The 18759-nt window shown below is 34.0% G+C and overlaps 2 protein-coding genes and 1 long non-coding RNA gene across 3 annotated transcripts; all 3 read left to right on the forward strand.

Moving 5' to 3' along the window:
* Positions 1 to 9095: 9095 nt before the first annotated feature.
* LOC144420899 (uncharacterized) lies at positions 9096 to 13993 on the forward strand. The gene is made up of 9 exons (XM_078110735.1): positions 9096 to 9267; positions 9513 to 9672; positions 10359 to 10457; positions 10725 to 10837; positions 11519 to 11687; positions 11791 to 11912; positions 12136 to 12426; positions 12772 to 12874; positions 13745 to 13993. The coding sequence occupies exons 1-9, from the start codon at positions 9210 to 9212 to the stop codon at positions 13902 to 13904; spliced, it is 1275 nt and encodes a 424-aa protein (XP_077966861.1). The 5' UTR covers positions 9096 to 9209; the 3' UTR covers positions 13905 to 13993.
* LOC144421117 (uncharacterized) lies at positions 13987 to 16599 on the forward strand. Its single transcript, XM_078111352.1, has 6 exons — positions 13987 to 14155; positions 14444 to 14651; positions 14994 to 15096; positions 15403 to 15534; positions 15929 to 16084; positions 16429 to 16599. The coding sequence occupies exons 1-6, from the start codon at positions 14084 to 14086 to the stop codon at positions 16520 to 16522; spliced, it is 765 nt and encodes a 254-aa protein (XP_077967478.1). The 5' UTR covers positions 13987 to 14083; the 3' UTR covers positions 16523 to 16599.
* A 538-nt stretch (positions 16600 to 17137) lies between these two features.
* LOC144420760 (uncharacterized) lies at positions 17138 to 18560 on the forward strand. The gene is made up of 3 exons (XR_013474725.1): positions 17138 to 17292; positions 17768 to 18310; positions 18488 to 18560. It is a non-coding gene; the product is annotated as an uncharacterized LOC144420760 (long non-coding RNA).
* Positions 18561 to 18759: the final 199 nt, after the last annotated feature.

Genomic DNA, 18759 nt, shown 5'->3' on the forward strand with positions numbered 1-18759 from the left:
ATTTTTAAATAGTCATTTGAAGTCTGTATCATTCGTATGCTCACCGATTCGACGAAAGGTTGAGCATTGGTAAAATCATGTGAAAATTTGCAAAATGGAAATACCATGTAGTATATGCAAATTTATTTTCAATATAAGTTATATAAATAATATTTTCATACGGCCGTTCCATCCATGGTATAATATTGAAGGCATGTACTGGCTTTTGTTTCATTAGTTTCTAAGTAGTAATGATTCAATTTCCTTTTTCGTATACTTGCATTAAGATTTGAATCTTATTTTGGTTGATTATGAATGATGTTACAAGATATTCCGATGAATACGTTTTAATAGCACGGTAAAAAACACTATGAGAGTGATATATTTCCCTTGCAGCCTATACCAATGAGTAGTTTTGCAAGTTCAGAGTGATATTGGGAATATTTTCAAAAATGAGAATGGTATGCAGAATATTAAGGCAATTATAAGCGAACTTGTCAAAATTTACTACCTGATGCCGAATGCACGCGAACAACACAAGATGAAACTTTTAAAAGTAAGTTGTGAGGCATGGTGGGATCATAACAAACTCTTTATTTTCATCTATTAGAAATAATTTCCGACAAGTGGATGTTTCTAAAATATTTAAAATTATATTCATGACAAAAAAAAACGCGGCTCGCGGGGTAAAACAATGTAAAAATAGATACATACAACAATAGAAAAATGATTCCAAAATATGTAAAAATTTAAAAAAGAAAACACATACACGATGTATGTACAATTAACAGGTGAATACAAGAGATGCAAAGGAAGTGATATAGACTACCGGTTGTGGCGATTCTTCAATTAGAGATTAACACCAATAGCATCATTTTGAGGTCTCTTTTAAACCATGATATGACAATGATCATATGGTGCCTGATACAAATTGTTTTGCAGCGTATACAACTAAACAAAGAAAATATGAGCCATACCTGTATCATTGGCAAAATTTTTCAAAAATAATTGCATATTCTTTGTATCAATCTTGGAAAACGGATGGAACTTTGGCACTTTTCCAACAGTTGGGGAATGCCATTTACGTAAACGCTATATAGCAGGGTTCTGCAACTACTTTTTAGCGCAACCCAAAAAAAAATTTTCTTAACTTCTCGCGACCCAAGCATTTGGTGAACATGTAATTAGTTATCGATTTTAAGACTATTGTTAACACTAGAATTTTTCTTGCATAAAATTATATGAAACTTATCACATAAAATTGTGAATAATAGCGTTTATTATGACTAATGCAAATTATAAGCTTTGTGTATAATACACAACATATCAAATCGAGGAGGTTTAATTCGGAAGACGGCAACTTAAAGATATTTTTCTACCTCTAGCCTTGATCTGTAATTGTATTTTATGTATGAAAACGATGAGAGGCGGGAAAAAATGTATTGGTTTTTAACGGAATTTTGGATGATTTTCTGTAAGATACACGTGAAACCAATCTTTATACATTATTCGCTGTTATTCCGCTTATATGTATGGTTTGAGTGATGTATTTCTATCCGATGAGGGTGAGAAGATGAGTCTTTTATCGGGGGTTGATCCCCATTGCTATAAGTGCCTCAGGGCTCCGCGACCTATTCGTTCACTTCAAAACTGACTTGGTTAATTTTGTATCTGAGAATAAGCATTAACGTCAATAATAAAATTTGGCGACGATAGTGTCGAAACGTGGTAGTGATTAAAATATAACATTATCTATAACGAAGGGCGCAGCAGCCATGTTTTTTTAAAAGGGAGGGGGTTCAGGATAGAAAATTTCCGAGCAACACCCATCGCTCAATCCATGGCCGACTCGAGAATTTAAAATGTCTTGTCATATCAATTCAATCGTGTTCATCGTTGCTTGCTTTTGAGTTGACTAATATACTACGGCAACCATGAAATACTTGTTAAACCGTCTACTAGCAATGGACTGAAACCGTATTTTTGAGTTGCTCTTTCAGCACTTAGGATTATCGCAATGTTTCGTAGTCAAGAGAGAGTTTGCAGTTATGAAGCCAATTGTATTTGATACTTTCATATCGAATTTGGTCTATGCATAAATGTATCAGTGATTTCTAGATGCAGTGATGGGACAAATATCGGCCGACACAATAAAATGATCAAACTTTCATTGAAGGGTTTAGATCAGGGGTCGGCAAAGTACGGCCCGCGGGCCGGATTCGGCCCACGACGCCTCACTGAATTATATCACCAAAACAGCTTTATTGAAGAATATATTCGTTACGTGACAAAATTTGTTTTGAGAAACTAAATTATACTATAACCTAACAAGTATATAATTCACAATCACTCGTTTAATGAGCCTATAATTGATTATAATTAAAGAAATGGCAACAGAACATAAAAAAAAAATGATGCTGAGCGCAAATGGTTTAATGACGCTAAAAATATTCAAATGATCAGTCTTCGCGCACTGCTTTGAATTTCTGGGTGAAAAAATGAGATTCATTGGCCATTCCTTTGGTTTTTAACTTTCTAAAATAGGTGCGGCCCGCCAATTACTTGCAAGTGTTTCAACCTTTAATTTTGGCCAGCAAACGACAAAAGTTTGCCGACCGCTGGGTTAGACTTTAGAGCCAGTGAAGTTACACAGTCATCCCAACTCAAACCTCGACCCACTGCTCTATCTCCCTCCACTATCCTATTCTCGATCCGCTGCCCTGTCTCCCTCGCCTCGGCCAACTGCTCCAACTCCATCTACCTTCCCTATCCTCGACCCACCGCCCTATTTCCCTATCCTCGACCCACTGCCCTAATTCACCCAACTTTCCTATCCCCTACAACCTTTTTATCCTCGATTTATTGCCCTGTCTCCCTCAACTTTTCTATCCTTGATCAACTGCACTAAATGCCTCAAACTTCGCACCCTCGACCCACTGCCCGACCTACCTCAACTTACTTATCTTCGACCCACGACGCTATACCACTCAGTACCTAACCTAACGACGCTACAATCACGACTCGATCGTCAAAATGAACTTTACCATCTCGCGACCAACTTCCATGTGTTATACTGGTTGAATATGCCAATGAGATGATTCAATCGTACAACGACAAAACATGATTGACGCTATTCGTAAATGTAGGCTGGAATCTCAATTGGTAATCAATAACCATAATTAGTGTCTTGAAAATGTGTTACTAATTAGGCTACTGATGGAATCGGGTTTGGAGTCACTGTTTTTAAAATTTTAACATGCCATTCGATATCGACATATCCGACTTTCTTTTCAGAAGCTCATTCAATGTGGCCTGTATTTCCGTGCAAGGTAAAACGATGGGGAAATAATCAAATATTTGCGCGCTTGGTCTTTTTCAACGAATCTTCTACCATATTCTGTTGTATATACAAATTTCTTTTACGTGACTGAGAAGGCTGAAAAGTCAAAAACAGTCAAAAATATAAGTCGCTTAGTGAGTGTAATCCCTTCCAAACTATTTTTAAGCAATGAAATGTTTTGTCGTAGCTAGCGTTGCCAACTGCTCTTTAATCCAGCGTATAGTCCCAAAATTGAGCTTATCTTGTCAGCAACTTAATGAGGTCGCAAATGACGCAGTTCGTACGTAATAATGAAGAAATTTACTTTATACGTACCAGAGCACTATTGATTATTTTGGATCAGCATCATATTGTCACAAGACTCACGACATGGCCAATTATTAAGGGCATAAAACGGCTTGTAAAAATTTAGAAAACTGTCATTCCCAACAGGGGTCGGATAAATTGACCTTGTAGTCTTGCCCGCCCCCTCCCGATTATATTCTATAATTGGTCTTTCCATTTATTGTAATTTTGCATTTTTTGATATATTCGGAAAACAAAATATTCTCTCTCTCTCAACGAGATACCATCAGTAGCCCAATTAGTAACACATTTTTAAACTGCCAATTATGGTTATTGTTTACCATTTGAGATTCCAGCCTACATATACGAATAGCGTCAATCATGTTTTGTCGACGTACGATTGAATCATCTCATTGGCATACACGACCAGTATAACGTATGGAAGTTGGTGTGTTCAATGTGGCAATCGGGTCGTGGATAAAGCGCCGTTAGGTCAGGTACTGAGTAATATAGCACTGTAGGTCGAAGGCAGGTAAGTTGTGGCAGATGGGGCAGCGGGTCGAGGATAGGTAGGTCGAGGTAAAAGGGGCAGTGGGTCGAGGATAGGTAGGTCGGGGTAAAAGGGGCATTAGGTCGAGAAGAGAAAGGTTTGGCAAAATAGGGCAGTGGGTCGAGGATAAGAAGGTCGTGGGAGATAGGGTATTGGGTCGAGAATAGGAAAGTTGAGGGAGGTCGGTAAGTGGGTCTAGGATAGGTAGGTAGGTGGAGGTAGGGCAGTGGGTCGAGGAGAGTTTTTAAGTGAACGAATAGCTCGCGGAGGCCCTAAGTGTCTTTAACGGTGTCCTGAGGCTCCGTACAGAGCACTTTGAGAACCCAAAGTCTACGTAGTAGGATATAACAATGCGAACAACTAAGTAACAAATGTTTCCCCGACTTTTGATCTCTTGAATTCTTCCTCTTTACACTCTACCATTGCAAAATTATTGTTACTTATTTCAAAAATGATTTTGCGAGTTTAGGACTTATCATTACCAAAACACGACTAAAATATAACAAATAACACGCGAAAACCGACAAAACGAGGTAATATTCACAACCATGAAAATCTGTCCGAATGACTAAATCAGTGGTCGGCACCACTGGCCGCGGCCCATCACCGGTCCGCGGAAAGGTTACTACCGGTCCGCAGAAACGTGACGCAAAAGACGGACAGTGTCCTAACAACATCTTTAGCTGATTGAAATTTCAAACAATAATGAGTTGAAAAGAGTCTTTGCGATTTATAGGTTAGCTACTTTGGCAATCTTTTGGACAATACTGTTATCTGAATAACCCGGCATTGCAAAAAAAAGCTTTTACAGCCATTTTTACATTTATGTGAGATCGGGTTTTCAAAATCGACTACAAAATCGCAGTAGGCTAAAAGTAAGAAATAAGTTACTTGAATAACATCACTTTTATTTTTAAATTTAATATCAACTTAAATTTAAAACGTTTATTGTCAAATTCTGCACTTATGCTGATTGGCCAATGTTACGGCAGAAAATAAGTAAGTCTAAACTCGGGGGAAAATCCATAAATATAATTGGAGTTTTATAAAGTTGGTATAGCTAAATTCGATACACAGACTCGATGCTTATATTTATGGTAAATTTAAATTGTTTTGCGACCCAGCGTGGACAGCTCCGCGACCCCATTGGTTTGCGACCCCGTATTTGCGGACCCCTGCTATATAGGATACACTATATCGGGCGCATTTGTTAGATATATTTACATATCCTAATGCCCCATCTTTTGGTAGCATGAAATGTCTCTGGTCCACGAAGGAAAGATTCTTCTACTGGGTTTTGAAATTAGTCAAAAAAGATTTAATATAATGGGGAATATTTTCAGACTGTAGTTGGCATGCGAAGATAAAATAATTGTTAATATAATTGATGTACACTGGATCACATACTTCCGATCCATTGTCAGTTCTTACAATTTATTTGGAGATATTCTTTCGTTTTCGATATAAGGTAAATGTCCAATAAAATCCCAAGTACATTCAATATCATCGCAAATTTGTTTAAATTTATCAAAGTGATACAACTAGTTTTACCTCAGTTTAATAGAGTCCTAATAAAATATCTATAAGTTTTATTTGTTCCATGTTGAATATTGATGATTCTATAATTTCGCAACAATCGGATTTCAATGATATTTTCATATATCATTATCTTGATATTGACCCCCTTAAAATATAGAGAAGAAACTTTGTGGAATTGTGGTTAATATTCACCAATGTCACTTAGAATAATGAAGCTGGAAAATTTGTAAAGATATCATCAATTAGTGAACAAGATGAATGAGTCACTCTTGGTGGTGGTGTAATTAAATGAATTATATGATGGCCAGATGACAAATATTTATTTTATTTTCAACAAAATTATATTATTTTTTATCAATATATTTTATATTTTTTCCAATTATTTCTTTTTTGTAATGGCGTTTTTGGTTGTATTAAGTTTGCAGATATAGTTGACTAGTGTAAATAATATTATAGCCTATTATAGTGGACACTCTGAAAATAGAATGGTGAATCAACTGGGGTTGAATCTGTCAGCTGAACTCATAAAATCTGTTCATAACATCAATCTGTCTGTCAGTTGATTCAAAGAAGGACAAAGTTTCATATCCAATATCAACGATGTTCTTTCCGAACACCCAAGATGTAAAAGTCCAGCCGATCGTCGAGCAATATGTACTTCTTCAGCATCCAACTTAACAGAACACTACATATCCAATTTAGTCTCCATACTTTAGAGCACAATTTGAAAGACACTGCGCCTGAAAATACCGGCTATAATTGAACAACATATAAAACAAATTAGCTCTGGATCTCTCTTCAACCACCCCGACCAGCATTGGCATCCAGAAGTCTCTATCATCTCTGGACGAATATCAGTTATCGTCAATCAATGTCATTAAAGATGATTCTCGCAGCCAAAATCTCGTTGCCGGGCACACTATCTTGGTGTACTATGTATGCTTAGTCAGCGTTATATCGCAATTCTTCGTTATCATTGAGGCATATACTTTTTACAGGTGTCGCTGTCGAGTCATCTTATATGCCATAATCATTGTGGCATCTCGAGGTTAATTTCGATTTTCATGTTGTCAATACTTTGTATGATTGAGTTTAAGTAAATGTCTAATATTTCATAGTAATCGTGGTATCCTGTAATTCATTTTGAAACTTTTGCTGTTCTCTTTTGTATGATTGAGTCTAATTAGGAAAATGTTTCAGTAATTTCCCATAGTCTTTGTGGCATTTCCAGTTTATTCCGTATTCTTTTGTTGTCTTTTCCTTTTTTATATGATTGTATCAAACTTAGTAAATATTTAACGATAACAACTACTTGTCTATTTCCGTGAATAGTATTTTACGTCATTTTTCCAAAGAAACAAGACTGACAAGCTGAATCCAAACCAGACACGAGATATCGATCGTGAAAGTCGTAACACAGCTCGATTTTTACTACGACATGATGTCATATGTTTTCTGGTATTTATGCCAAATACACTATTTATGTATCTTTCGGTCTTTTCATGTTAGTTCATTCAAGAGAGTGATAACTGGCTATGTTTCTATTGCAGTGGGGCAAAAATAAATTTTTTTATTATTCTGCATCACTTTAATATATAAAGATGTGATGAAAACGATTTGCTTACTTTTCTAAAATGCGTTTTATCTGTCCTTTCAAACAAGTCTTTAGTGACATTTTGAATCGGAATAAGATGGGATATATTGTCTTCAAAAGATGCAGAGACTGTCGGCTCTCCGTTTTTCAACTGTGACGTCATAGAGGTATTCTCAGCTTTCAATGTGTCTTGAACGACTGAATAAACCCAGGTGGTCGTTACAATATCTCCTTCGTTGATATTATATACTTGAAAGCAATAATTCCTAGGTGGAATGGTCAATATAGGGTTCTATACATCTGATCTTGCCTATCTGAACGATTTATTACATCTGGTTATGTAGCTATACATTCTAACCTCATATAAATACTCAAATTCCAGAACCCATGACTACCTTTTTCTATATATGTGACGTATTCTCTCGATCAGATGAGACAATAACCTATTATTACTAGATCATACATTCGGACGGCGTAGAGTAATCATTACCAAGAAGTTACGATCAGGCATGCTCAACCAAAATAATTTTTGTCATTTTCACGATGATGGTTCAGGACGGATCATTCTGGCTTGCATTTGGGACCTTAGGAAGGGGCCTAGGGGCATGTAATTAATAATCTAGAGTTAAGTCATGACCCATGTGACACAGGGTACCCACTTATGGGCGGGCCGATCCAAAACGGTCTTTTTACTACGGCTGGGACAAAATTTTTTGGAAATTCTGATTCAACAGCCCACCACGGTAGGAAGAATAGCGATATCGCCTAACGCGGAAAGAGGCCTAGAATCCATTTCAGGTATACTTGATTGGTAATTCTAGCACGTTTTAATATGAAAAATGTAAAAATCTTTGAGGGCCTACCGTTTACAAAACGTGTATTGAGTTGTTCGGTTGCTATATTTGCTGCTTCAATGCAGCTACAAGGTTTCGCTTATTGGGTGACTCCTTTTCGCTCCCTCGTCTACTGCAACAAGCCGATATCCGTTTTTGTAATTTGTTATTTGCATTTTATTTATTTCATATCGTATATATATTTTATTTTGCATGACGAAAATAAATATCTGAACCTGGCCATGTCAAGATATTTGCCACGATATCCAAGAAAGAGGTATTGAGAAACCAATGATTAAATAATAAGTAATGAATATTTACATATTGAATCAAAATTATCACATTAATAATTTCTTGTTGTAGTTTACGGAGAACTCTTAATTAAATGTGAAGATTTACGCCTCCTTGTGTAAGGTGGCAGTTTGGTTAGTAATGTTAACAACAATACCACAATTGTTTGGTTGTATTGTAGTTTATATATTTAAAAGTTCTCTTTTACTTATTTTTGACAAGCTTATGCAAAAGATAGTGGATAGATAAAGTTCAGCGTCAAACAATCTACCATATTAAACAAAAATAAATTATGGTTTAACTCCAGTCGACGTATTGAAACATAAATATTTTGTTTAAAATGAAGCTCCGCTATTTGATAATACAAATTTCTAACATCATATCATTTTAATGTTGATAAATCATATTTTTTACTAATATTCGGTTAATGTCGATATTCTTATTTCACTTATCTAACATATTGAAATGATGAAATAGGACTTTTGATATCGAATGCTTGTTGTTGAAGTAACCTACGTAGACTCATCAGGTAGTTTGTATACACAACCAGGAATCTTTCAATGTTGTCAAAGCCGTGGTGCGTGGGGTGTGAAACATATACATACATTGTGTCATGTTGGGAGTTAAGTATTATAAGTGGTGGCATCATATCATTTTAATATAATTGAGCTATGATAATGCTGATATAAGGTTCTATTGTAAATAGCATAACTAAATTATATAGCTTGATTTCTGTTTGAGAGATTTATTAAAGATATATTCTATTGTTCTTGATGGTGACTATTTGACGCAACAAAAATGCCCGAGTGCAATTGCTGGTTTGCTCTCTTAACATTTCTTGCAACGTCTAATGCAGGTATTCAATTTCTTTATTTTGTTAATCAACTACAACTTTCGGTTGTATGCATTAAGCAATGTCCCAATTTGCTTGGTGATTAGTGAATACGCGCGATCACATTCACAATGTGAAATAGGCATTTATTTTAGATTGGGCCACGAAGTAATTATTTACAATAATATCTCTCATGGGATTCTTGGCGTCAAATGTTATTCTATTATCATTCCCAGATAACATTTATGATGAATGAATATTGTTTTCAGGACTATTGAAGACTGTAAACAGGCCTTTTTATAAACTAACATTTTACAACATTGGTTCTACATGGCAGGGGGCAATATCCTTTTGTAAGAATAAAGGATCAAGTCTTGTTCAACTTGATGATGGGTCTGTAAAATATGATGTTATTAACACAGTCAAAAGGTAACGACCTATTTCATTAGGACACTTACTATCGTCGCCTAAACACAATATTTTTGTTGTGAAAACGAATATTGTATAGGCAGCGAGGATTTTTTTAAAGCAACTGATAAAGTTTGCTAGTTTTTGCCCATGGCATTTGCAGATTAGTACTTGATAATTTAATTTCACCTGAGTTGCACTTAATAATTAAATAACACATGTCAAGTCTATGAAAAAAAGCTGCATTTCACCATATTTTTTTTTAATAATGCTTCAATTAATGTAATCAATGAGTAAGAGGTTTCTTCTGCAAAAATTATTTGAAAATTAGAAGAAATAATTTTAAGAAGTTTTTTCCAAATATCATTATATTTCAATTTAACGTTTTTTTTTGTAATCTCTTCTGTAACCGGAGTTTTAGTATCAATGAAGTATCTCAATCTCTTTTTTTTTGTTTAATTTTAGCCCGTGGTATGATTAATTACTCAGATTAATTCAATAATATATTAGTACTACAAAACTTTTCATCAATACTCAAGTTGATGTATTGCATCAATTAAAATTAAAACTTTGTCCATCCATTGCGTTTGCAATTTTCTTACCAATATAATGAATCTCGTGTATTTATTGAGATACGTTAAATGCCATAATACATGACAATATATTTATATGACTGATATAAAATAAGAAAAATCAATATGTTGTAGTCCTGGAGCAACTAATTTCTATTGGATTGGAGCAACAGATGAAGCATCAGAAGGACAATGGAAATGGATAGATGGATCTTCAGCATCGATTACTTCTTGGTAAATTATTTTCTTCTATACAATCTCCCCATTGTTTTTGCGAAATATATTTTGCAATATTTCATTTGTCAATAAACAAAAGTCGTAAAAGTAAATCAAATCCTAAATGGTGATAATAATGCTGCTGTCAATCATTGCTAGCCATTGTCCTCGGCCATAGGAGAAAAAAACATTTTTATAATTGACTTTGAACACATTTATTTTTACAAATTTTATCAAAAATTAAAACTTCCTCTATTAGTTTCTACTCTATTTGATACTTTGCAGGAATTCCGGAGAACCAAATGGGGGAAGGAGAGAAAATTATCTGGCAATTGGCAGGAACGGAAAACTATCTGATAATGCTTCAAGTTACCGCAAAGGGGTTGTATGCATTAAAGGTCGGAAAAGCAATTTCTTTCTGGTTCTATTTGTCAGAGAAACAAAATATCTCCAATAGCTTCATTAGTATATTTAACGACGAAATAACTTCGGTTTCAATACTACGGAAATAGGTAATTGCCAACTCGAAACTGTAAAGTTAAAAAAGTCTAACTTTGCACAAAACGCTGAAAATACAATATTTTCTATAAAATAATTTCCAAATATGATACCCTACCAGGTTGGGCCTACCTCATCCAATTTTAATACATTGCGTATGCAACTTCGTACCGAAAAGATTCCGGTTCCTTTAAATAACAGTAGCTTATTATATCTCGTAAAATACCAGATATATGTATGCAACTGTTGGCACGGGGTCTTGTTCAGAACGGGAGGCGCGCTTAAGCTTCGGAAATAGTTGCAATTATGCTCCCTGATTCTCCATTTTAATCTTTATTTGGATACCAGCGGTAGTATGATTATATTTAGTGAATAGTATTGATATAAACTGTAACAAAGATCATAAAAAAATTACAGAATGTAAGGACATTTTTGGGTATATTCAATTTAACACTGTTATTTTCCAGATATATGAACCACTATATTTGATCAAAATAATAATTCTAGTTAACATATAATATTTTTTGTAGGTGAAACAGAACCAACAACCATTCTCGCTTACATTTTCATTTTATTTGTAGTGTTTCCAAAAACAATTTCTCAGAATATATACAGACTGGAAGCAATTGGAAGACCTCCCATTAAAGTTACTTATGGAACAGCTCGTACAATTTGCGCGAATATTGGATCGCGAGTTTTGAAATTTTCATCGACCACAAATAATATCATCAAGTCTCATTTGAATTCTGAGTAAGTAAATATCAAAAATGAAAATTGACTGTATCTGGTAAAATCAAATATATATATCAATTTTTGAATATTCCAAAATGTTCATGATATTTAATCATTTCAGAACTGATGATAAGCTCTGGTTAAATCATAATTCTGGTTCTAGTTGCTATTCACTATCATTGAAAGATTACAAATCGAGAACCACACATTGTACTGACAAGCATTACTACATCTGCGAACAAGGTATAATGTGGCAAATTATTTGGAACTTTATTCCATTTATTGTTTCCAAATTAATTTATTTGGGTATTCTAGCAGTTTACTCTATCATGTAAAATACGATTTATATTCAAAATACATCAAATAGATTTGGGTACTAAAATTTATATTTCATAAAATTCTTTGAAAATTGCTTGATTAAAACTCTCAGGTCATCCTGTATTCGTATTTATTGAAAATTTTTCAGTTAAAACTCACGATATGCAGATATCAATATCGAACTTCATTGCTAATTCCTATTCTGGGGAAAAAGAAATAACGTGCATGGCATCTGGGTTTCCACCGCCGACTGTTAAATGGATGAGAGGAAAAACTGCACTTATTCCAACATCAATTAATAACCAAGCTAAAGTTGGACAAAGTTTAGTTTTAAATCCAAAACAATTGACAATTAAAGACGAAGGACAATACCAATGTTCCGCATCGAATAAAGTTGGACAAACTGTTTACGAGGTTACACGAATTCTCAATGTAAAAGGTGAGTGGCTTGACACAGAATGCACACATATATAAATAAAATAATAAACCAATAAATTGCTCTTATGGAGTAAGATGAACAAGTTCATTTGGCATTACTTGACTATTTCACCTAATCAATATAAAAGTTGCGAAAAGGAAAGATGTTGTGCATGGATGTATAAATTTATAAATAAATTGTATATTAAGCAAATAGTTCGGCTTTATAGGGCACAAGAAACCATTTATTCATTCGATATTTCTTAACTCTTCTTTTATAATGAAATCTGCAATTCTGTTATGTGATAAAAAGATATATAAACATGTAACAGTTTTGATGAATACAGGTTTAATGACATATTCACAGTTCCAAGTCAACCATCAATCACAAACATCACTTCGTCACCTTGCAATTCCAATTTATTGATCACTTGGATGCCACATGTTCGTGGAGTTGGAATCGAACACAGGTATTTAGCGGCACAAAATACGAAAAGATGTTTTATTCCAGAAATAGAAAAAATCTCACGTAAAATCACGATTTAAAAAGGAAGAAACTGAAGCTGATTAACGTTTTACTTGGGCTAACATGTTAAATGCTGAACTTGCGGTATGTTTTTAAAATATCCAAGTTATTTTAAATGATTACTGCCAATATCATGATAGCAGAAAAAAACCACTCAAAACTAAATATCATCTATGCTTATTAGATCTCCACTCTTGGAGGCCCTTCCGGTTGAAATATTCCGGGGGTTTTGCTGTGAGTACTGTGCGTTTCACCGACCAGTTTGTTGTTTCGTTTCCATGGCATCAGCGAAAAACCGCGCCGATCATTGATAAATTTGCGGTTTATTTTTAAAAAATCTAATTTTAAATTATTGCTACTAATAAAATATCTAATCTAGCTAAAATAAATATCTCTTTCTAAAATACTGATACAGTATTCAAAATTTCAGTTTTTTCTTAAATTTGTTGCCATTATTTGTTAAACTACCTCGAAAATTAAAACTCCCCGCAAAAGTAAATACTTATTACAAGAAGACGTTGTTCATCTATTTAATTCATAAACTGGGTAAGCCATGGGAATTTTAATGAACGTGATTGATTTTTAAACACAGTAAACCGTTCACCCGAGAATACCTGGGTGACGCGCAACACCAAAAATGAACTGGCAGTTTCGTTTTCCAGTTCTCTGTCGTTGAGAAATACGCTGTCGTTATAGGTGCAATATTGCGTGTTTGGTAACGGTTTGCTGATACGCGGGCCGCGTCATGTATTAGGGCAGATCCCGGGCGTCTACCGACTTGTTTAATGAACAATCAAATATCGTTCTATTATAGATTTCAGATTATGGATCCTATCAACAGCAACAATTTTAAAGTTTTCTTAACGACGCCGAATAATGTCTCCATGACGTCCATCGTGACAGGGCTGCAACCATCAACATTTTATATTATCAAGGTAATTTTTTGGTATATTGGATTTATAAATTTTGAATAGACTAAAATCTCTCTGTTGCAAACGCCTATGGCCGTATGAAAAATTAAAAATATCTGACTCTAAACTTTTAGATTGAGCCATGCTTAACAAATCCATCAACTTGCCGCAGCGATTACGCAATAACCACAAATGGAACCACTGGAGGTCTACCCGGTCCTGTTACAAATCCAAGTTTGGAGATGACTTATGGCGGTTGTTGCAATGTTTCGTGGTCGGCAGTAAAGAGCCCGGAATATATATCCGGCTTCAGGGTTTGTATTCTGTCTACTGACGGTGTGAATGAGTTAGCGCACTTGATAAGACGATTTTTTATCACTTTGTGTTTAAACGTAGAGACCATCATGTGAAATGAGAACGTCATTTCTTTTAGAATTTCAAGTTTAGAAATTCAAAGTTTAATTTCAGTTTAATTGTTTTGAAATATACAACTCTTTAAAATCTACTCTATCTTTAGGACTATGTTTGTTGCCGAAAAATAGAGAATAACGTTACATAAATTGTCAAAACAATTTGCCTAAAAACTAATCATAATATTTTAGCTCGTTGTCAACTCAACAAAAGCCATAGTGTCGTCATACTATGAAGATGATTTTAAAACAAATGAAATATTTCTATTACCCGAGAAAACCTCATATGTTCCTCCGAAGACTTTTAATAGAAAATACAATGTCTCTATTCAAGCAAAAACTTGTGCAGAGTTTGGACCAGAGTCAGAGGCGGTGGGGGAATGTGCCACCGACACTAATGGTAATTCAGATTTTTCCCTAGTTACTCTACGAATTCGTTTCAGGCTTTTGTAATTTGATATCACAATGAAACATAATTATTACCAAATACCACTCTTGTTCTCAGACTATTATGTCATTGGCATATGTTTTTGAGCTCTTTGACGGACCGTTTAACGCTTTTAATCGATTGTTACAATTGCGAATTAGGTCCCATTCTATAAAAATTCAGAACACAATTTAAAAAAATACCGCACTCAAGTAGCGCAGAATAATACTTTATTCAATCGCACTATTCATACGCGTAAAAATATATAAGAATAGAAACAGAAATGAATTTTTCACTGTTGTTTGTAATTTACAGCACCCTCCAACATTCAGGCACCAACAACCAAAGGTGATATTACTAATTCTGGAATATTTGGATTTTCAATTAACATTCCAGATGAAACAAATGGTCCTATAAGGTGATTTAATTATATACTTGATGTCTCTCGCCAAATTAAAAGTTGTTTTAGTGGCCCGAATAGAGATGCAAATTGACAATAAGTCAAATGTCTGACGTTTGCTTTTGGGCGAATTATGCTGCTATACGGGATTTAAAATATCAGTAACGGGTTGACCTCAATCAATCATCAAACAAATACTACTTGGCAGGGAAATAAGCAAAAAATTGTACGTCTCCGTTGTAATACATTGCAATGATAGTAATATCTATTCATAAATTCTGCTAAATTCTAATTTTTGATCACCATGTTATGATACACTATTAGCTGTTACTTTATCATCGTACAAGTCAACAAAAGAAGCAACACTAGGCCTGATCTCAACAATGCACGTATGGATAAACTGAATAATTTAGAAATCGAAGATGAATATATTGCAATGGCTTTGAACAGAACTAGGTAGGATTCATGCATGAACGTTTTCAACAGTATAGGACATTATGTTAAGATTATGGAAACTTATTTTGTGGAATTTGTTCCCTCTTGCCAAAATATATATTCTTCCTGATTTTCAGTTTCGAATTTGTGTAAATTAGGCATATGTAGGCTTAACATATCAATTACACATAATGACAATTTGATATTATATCCTGCAACACTCCGAACACAAAATTTCTGATGGGTTGTTTCGTATACGATTCAATCAAATATCTTTGCCTAAATAAATTTGTTAATAATTACATTCATTAAAATCCCGACTATCAAAAAATATTTTTTGGTAAACAGGATCAAGCATATATATACAATCAACTACGTCCGTGCCAAAATGTAATAAATATTTTCCATTTTAAAGCGTCGGGCGAAATCGTTCGAAAATAAGTCTGATTCTTGGAGATCAAGTAAAAACAAGGTGTGACATCAGCGGAAAAAACAACAGTGGTAATGGGAATAATTCAAATAATACGTATACTGCATATAACAAGAGATTGTCACTCTCTGAAAGTTACAGGTACGAGAATAAAGTTTTCGTTTCTCGAATAGTACACTTCATTGCTTCTGTATGGATATCCAAAAATGCCGAGTCCCACCTGCCCTACTTTTCTCACGTTCTTTTAAATATATTATAAATAAAGGTACAATAAGTTGGACGCACTATGTTTTAAATACCCCAGATGTATTGCAAGATTTTAGTGCTATTTAGTTATGAAATAAGATATAGATACATATATATATATATGCATATCAGCTGCAGATAAAAAAATCTTTAAAACCATACTTTAAAAAAAAATTCAAATATAAACAATATATTCTGTAATACTTGAACTAACTAGATGACACTGTTGTATGTTGCAGAATATTTCTTGTGACTTCTACACCTACGAAAGAAAGTGTTTCATTCGGTGCTAGTGAAGGACTCTGGATCGGGAAACCTTTTGCAGGCGATTAAACAAATTTAACTTTTGGTTTCTTTGTCAAAAGTGGAAGATTTTTTGCAGAAATTGAAAATTCACATTGGAATTTCTTGCAAACACCACACAATTATTTTCTGGTGGCGAGCCATGTGAATAATCTCAGACATCTAGACTCACAAACCCTTGAAGCACACAAATAAACCTTTTCATTGCACACAACGAATCAAATAATTCTTTTAACTCAAACTTTATTTTATCAGCGTTTGGGTGGGCTGAGCCTTTTTTTTTAAATGAGCTTTGAATCGCAAAAATTGTCCCAGATAACAATCAAAGTAAATTTGCGATCTCAATGTTTTATACATTCCATATTAACATACTCAGCTAAATTAGATTTCAACACAAATGGTGACGCAATAGATTGATCATGAAAACTATTTCTTTGTATGCATGAGCGTGAAGGTAAAGTTTGATCACTTGAGGTTTCGATATTATTGTTAAAGTTTGTTTAAATAAATATACAAAATACATAGAAGTTTGTGACAGATCGAGGATTTATTTTAAAAGCTTTGAAGATTACTTTCGATTCTTTAAATTTCATATGGCTATACTTGACGGCTATGATTTACTTTTCATACAGATATCATCTTAGTGGTAGCCGGAGGAATAGTTGCTATTCTGTCTGCTGTTGGGTGTCTATGTTATGTGAGACATCGAAATAATGAAAGGGAAAACAAAGTCCATGAAGCAATATCAAGCATTTCATTGAACGTTTCGAAACAAGAAAAAATAGAACATGTATCAGCAGGTAAATGCCAACTTTACTTTTGGTGGATTCGATTTAGGTGTATATAGATCATGTATTTACAAAATTAATATGAATTAAATAAAACATGCGTAATTAAATTGAAAGGACATCGCATTGTTTCAAATCAAAACTTTCAAGTTCTTTCATATATGTACGACAGGACTTTTGATGGCAATATGTACTCTTAAATTAGAAAAATCGGTTCTCAACACCTTACTTCGATAAATTTAATCATTTTATTATGTAGAAAGTCGCAATATATGATAATTTTTAAATACAAGAAACGGAATTGCTTTGAAATTTTCAATGGTGAATGATTGTCGAGAGGAGGTTAAATTATATAGGAGGTTTAATTATATATAAACTTCCAGTGGACTCTTGTTCATAGATAAAACAATAAAATTAAAGATATTAAATAGATATAACATATATATTTGAATATCCAATTCCTTGATTCAAATTCATAATAAAACAGGTACTACAGATACACAACAACATCTGAATACGTCAATCAACACTTATGAAACGATTGCTGAAGCATCAAATGGTTACGAAGACATCACTGATCCTCCAGAATGGAATCCATACGAGATAGCAATTAGCCAATATGAGACAGTTTTATGAGAGTTAATGTAATGAAATGTATCTATTCCTTTTGTTTTGGATAAAAATTAAATAAATATTTTGGTTCTACGATATTGATCAATGATAGTGTAACCCAGGGGTGCGCAACATTTTTGTCGGTGGGTCACATAACCAACTTCAGACATCTAGGCCACAAAAAAATCCTTATATTGCAAAATTTTATTCATTTAACATTTTAGTGGGAAACTTGAAATTTCGAATTTATGCATAGTTTGTTAACATCAGCTTCGGCAGAAATTGAGCAACTCTCACCTGACTGGTCAAATATTATGTATTTTTTACCCATGTGAGCACCTTTATGAACATAAACAGTCTTATTAGAATTTTCTACTTTATGGGAAAAAATCCAAGTTGCTTAACCGGCTGAGTTGTGGCCTGCGGACAGCCTGTTGTACAACCCTGTAATAACCCCCCTTAATTAACACCTGACACAAAAGCGAAATGTGGAAATATCAAATATTCTGATCAGCAAATATTAGGTAAAAATTGTTTTGTGATAAATTCTGCATAAAATAAGTGAGTTCATGTTCTGTTAATCGACATGAGCGAGAAAATCTAATTTATATGTCAATTTTTATTATAGCCATTTGAGGTCTGTAACAGTCGTATTCTTACCGATGAAAAGTAGAGCATTGGTGAGATCATGTGAAAACTCACAAATTGGAAATATCATGTAGCAAGAGCAAATTTATTTTTCATGTAATTTAAATAAACAACCTTTTCATACTGGCGTTCCATGCATGTTAGTATTGAAGGAAAGTTCTCTCTTTTGTTATATCAGTTTTCAATTGGTAGTGATTTGATTTTCACTTTTGTTATACT

Source organism: Styela clava, chromosome 3, assembly GCF_964204865.1.
Source record: "Styela clava chromosome 3, kaStyClav1.hap1.2, whole genome shotgun sequence".
Lineage (NCBI taxonomy): Eukaryota > Metazoa > Chordata > Ascidiacea > Stolidobranchia > Styelidae > Styela > Styela clava.

Bases quoted from the DNA above. Each gene is read 5' to 3' on its own strand.
- LOC144420899 (XM_078110735.1), top strand. From the start codon at position 9,210: ATGCCCGAGTGCAATTGCTGGTTTGCTCTCTTAACATTTCTTGCAACG. The intron at 10,458-10,724 runs GTAAATTATTTT...GATACTTTGCAG, and splicing joins TCAGCATCGATTACTTCTTG to GAATTCCGGAGAACCAAATG. The intron at 12,427-12,771 runs GTGAGTGGCTTG...ACATATTCACAG, and splicing joins ACGAATTCTCAATGTAAAAG to TTCCAAGTCAACCATCAATC.
- LOC144421117 (XM_078111352.1), top strand. From the start codon at position 14,084: ATGACTTATGGCGGTTGTTGCAATGTTTCGTGGTCGGCAGTAAAGAGC. The intron at 14,652-14,993 runs GTAATTCAGATT...TGTAATTTACAG, and splicing joins ATGTGCCACCGACACTAATG to CACCCTCCAACATTCAGGCA. The intron at 15,097-15,402 runs GTGATTTAATTA...ATACACTATTAG, and splicing joins GAAACAAATGGTCCTATAAG to CTGTTACTTTATCATCGTAC.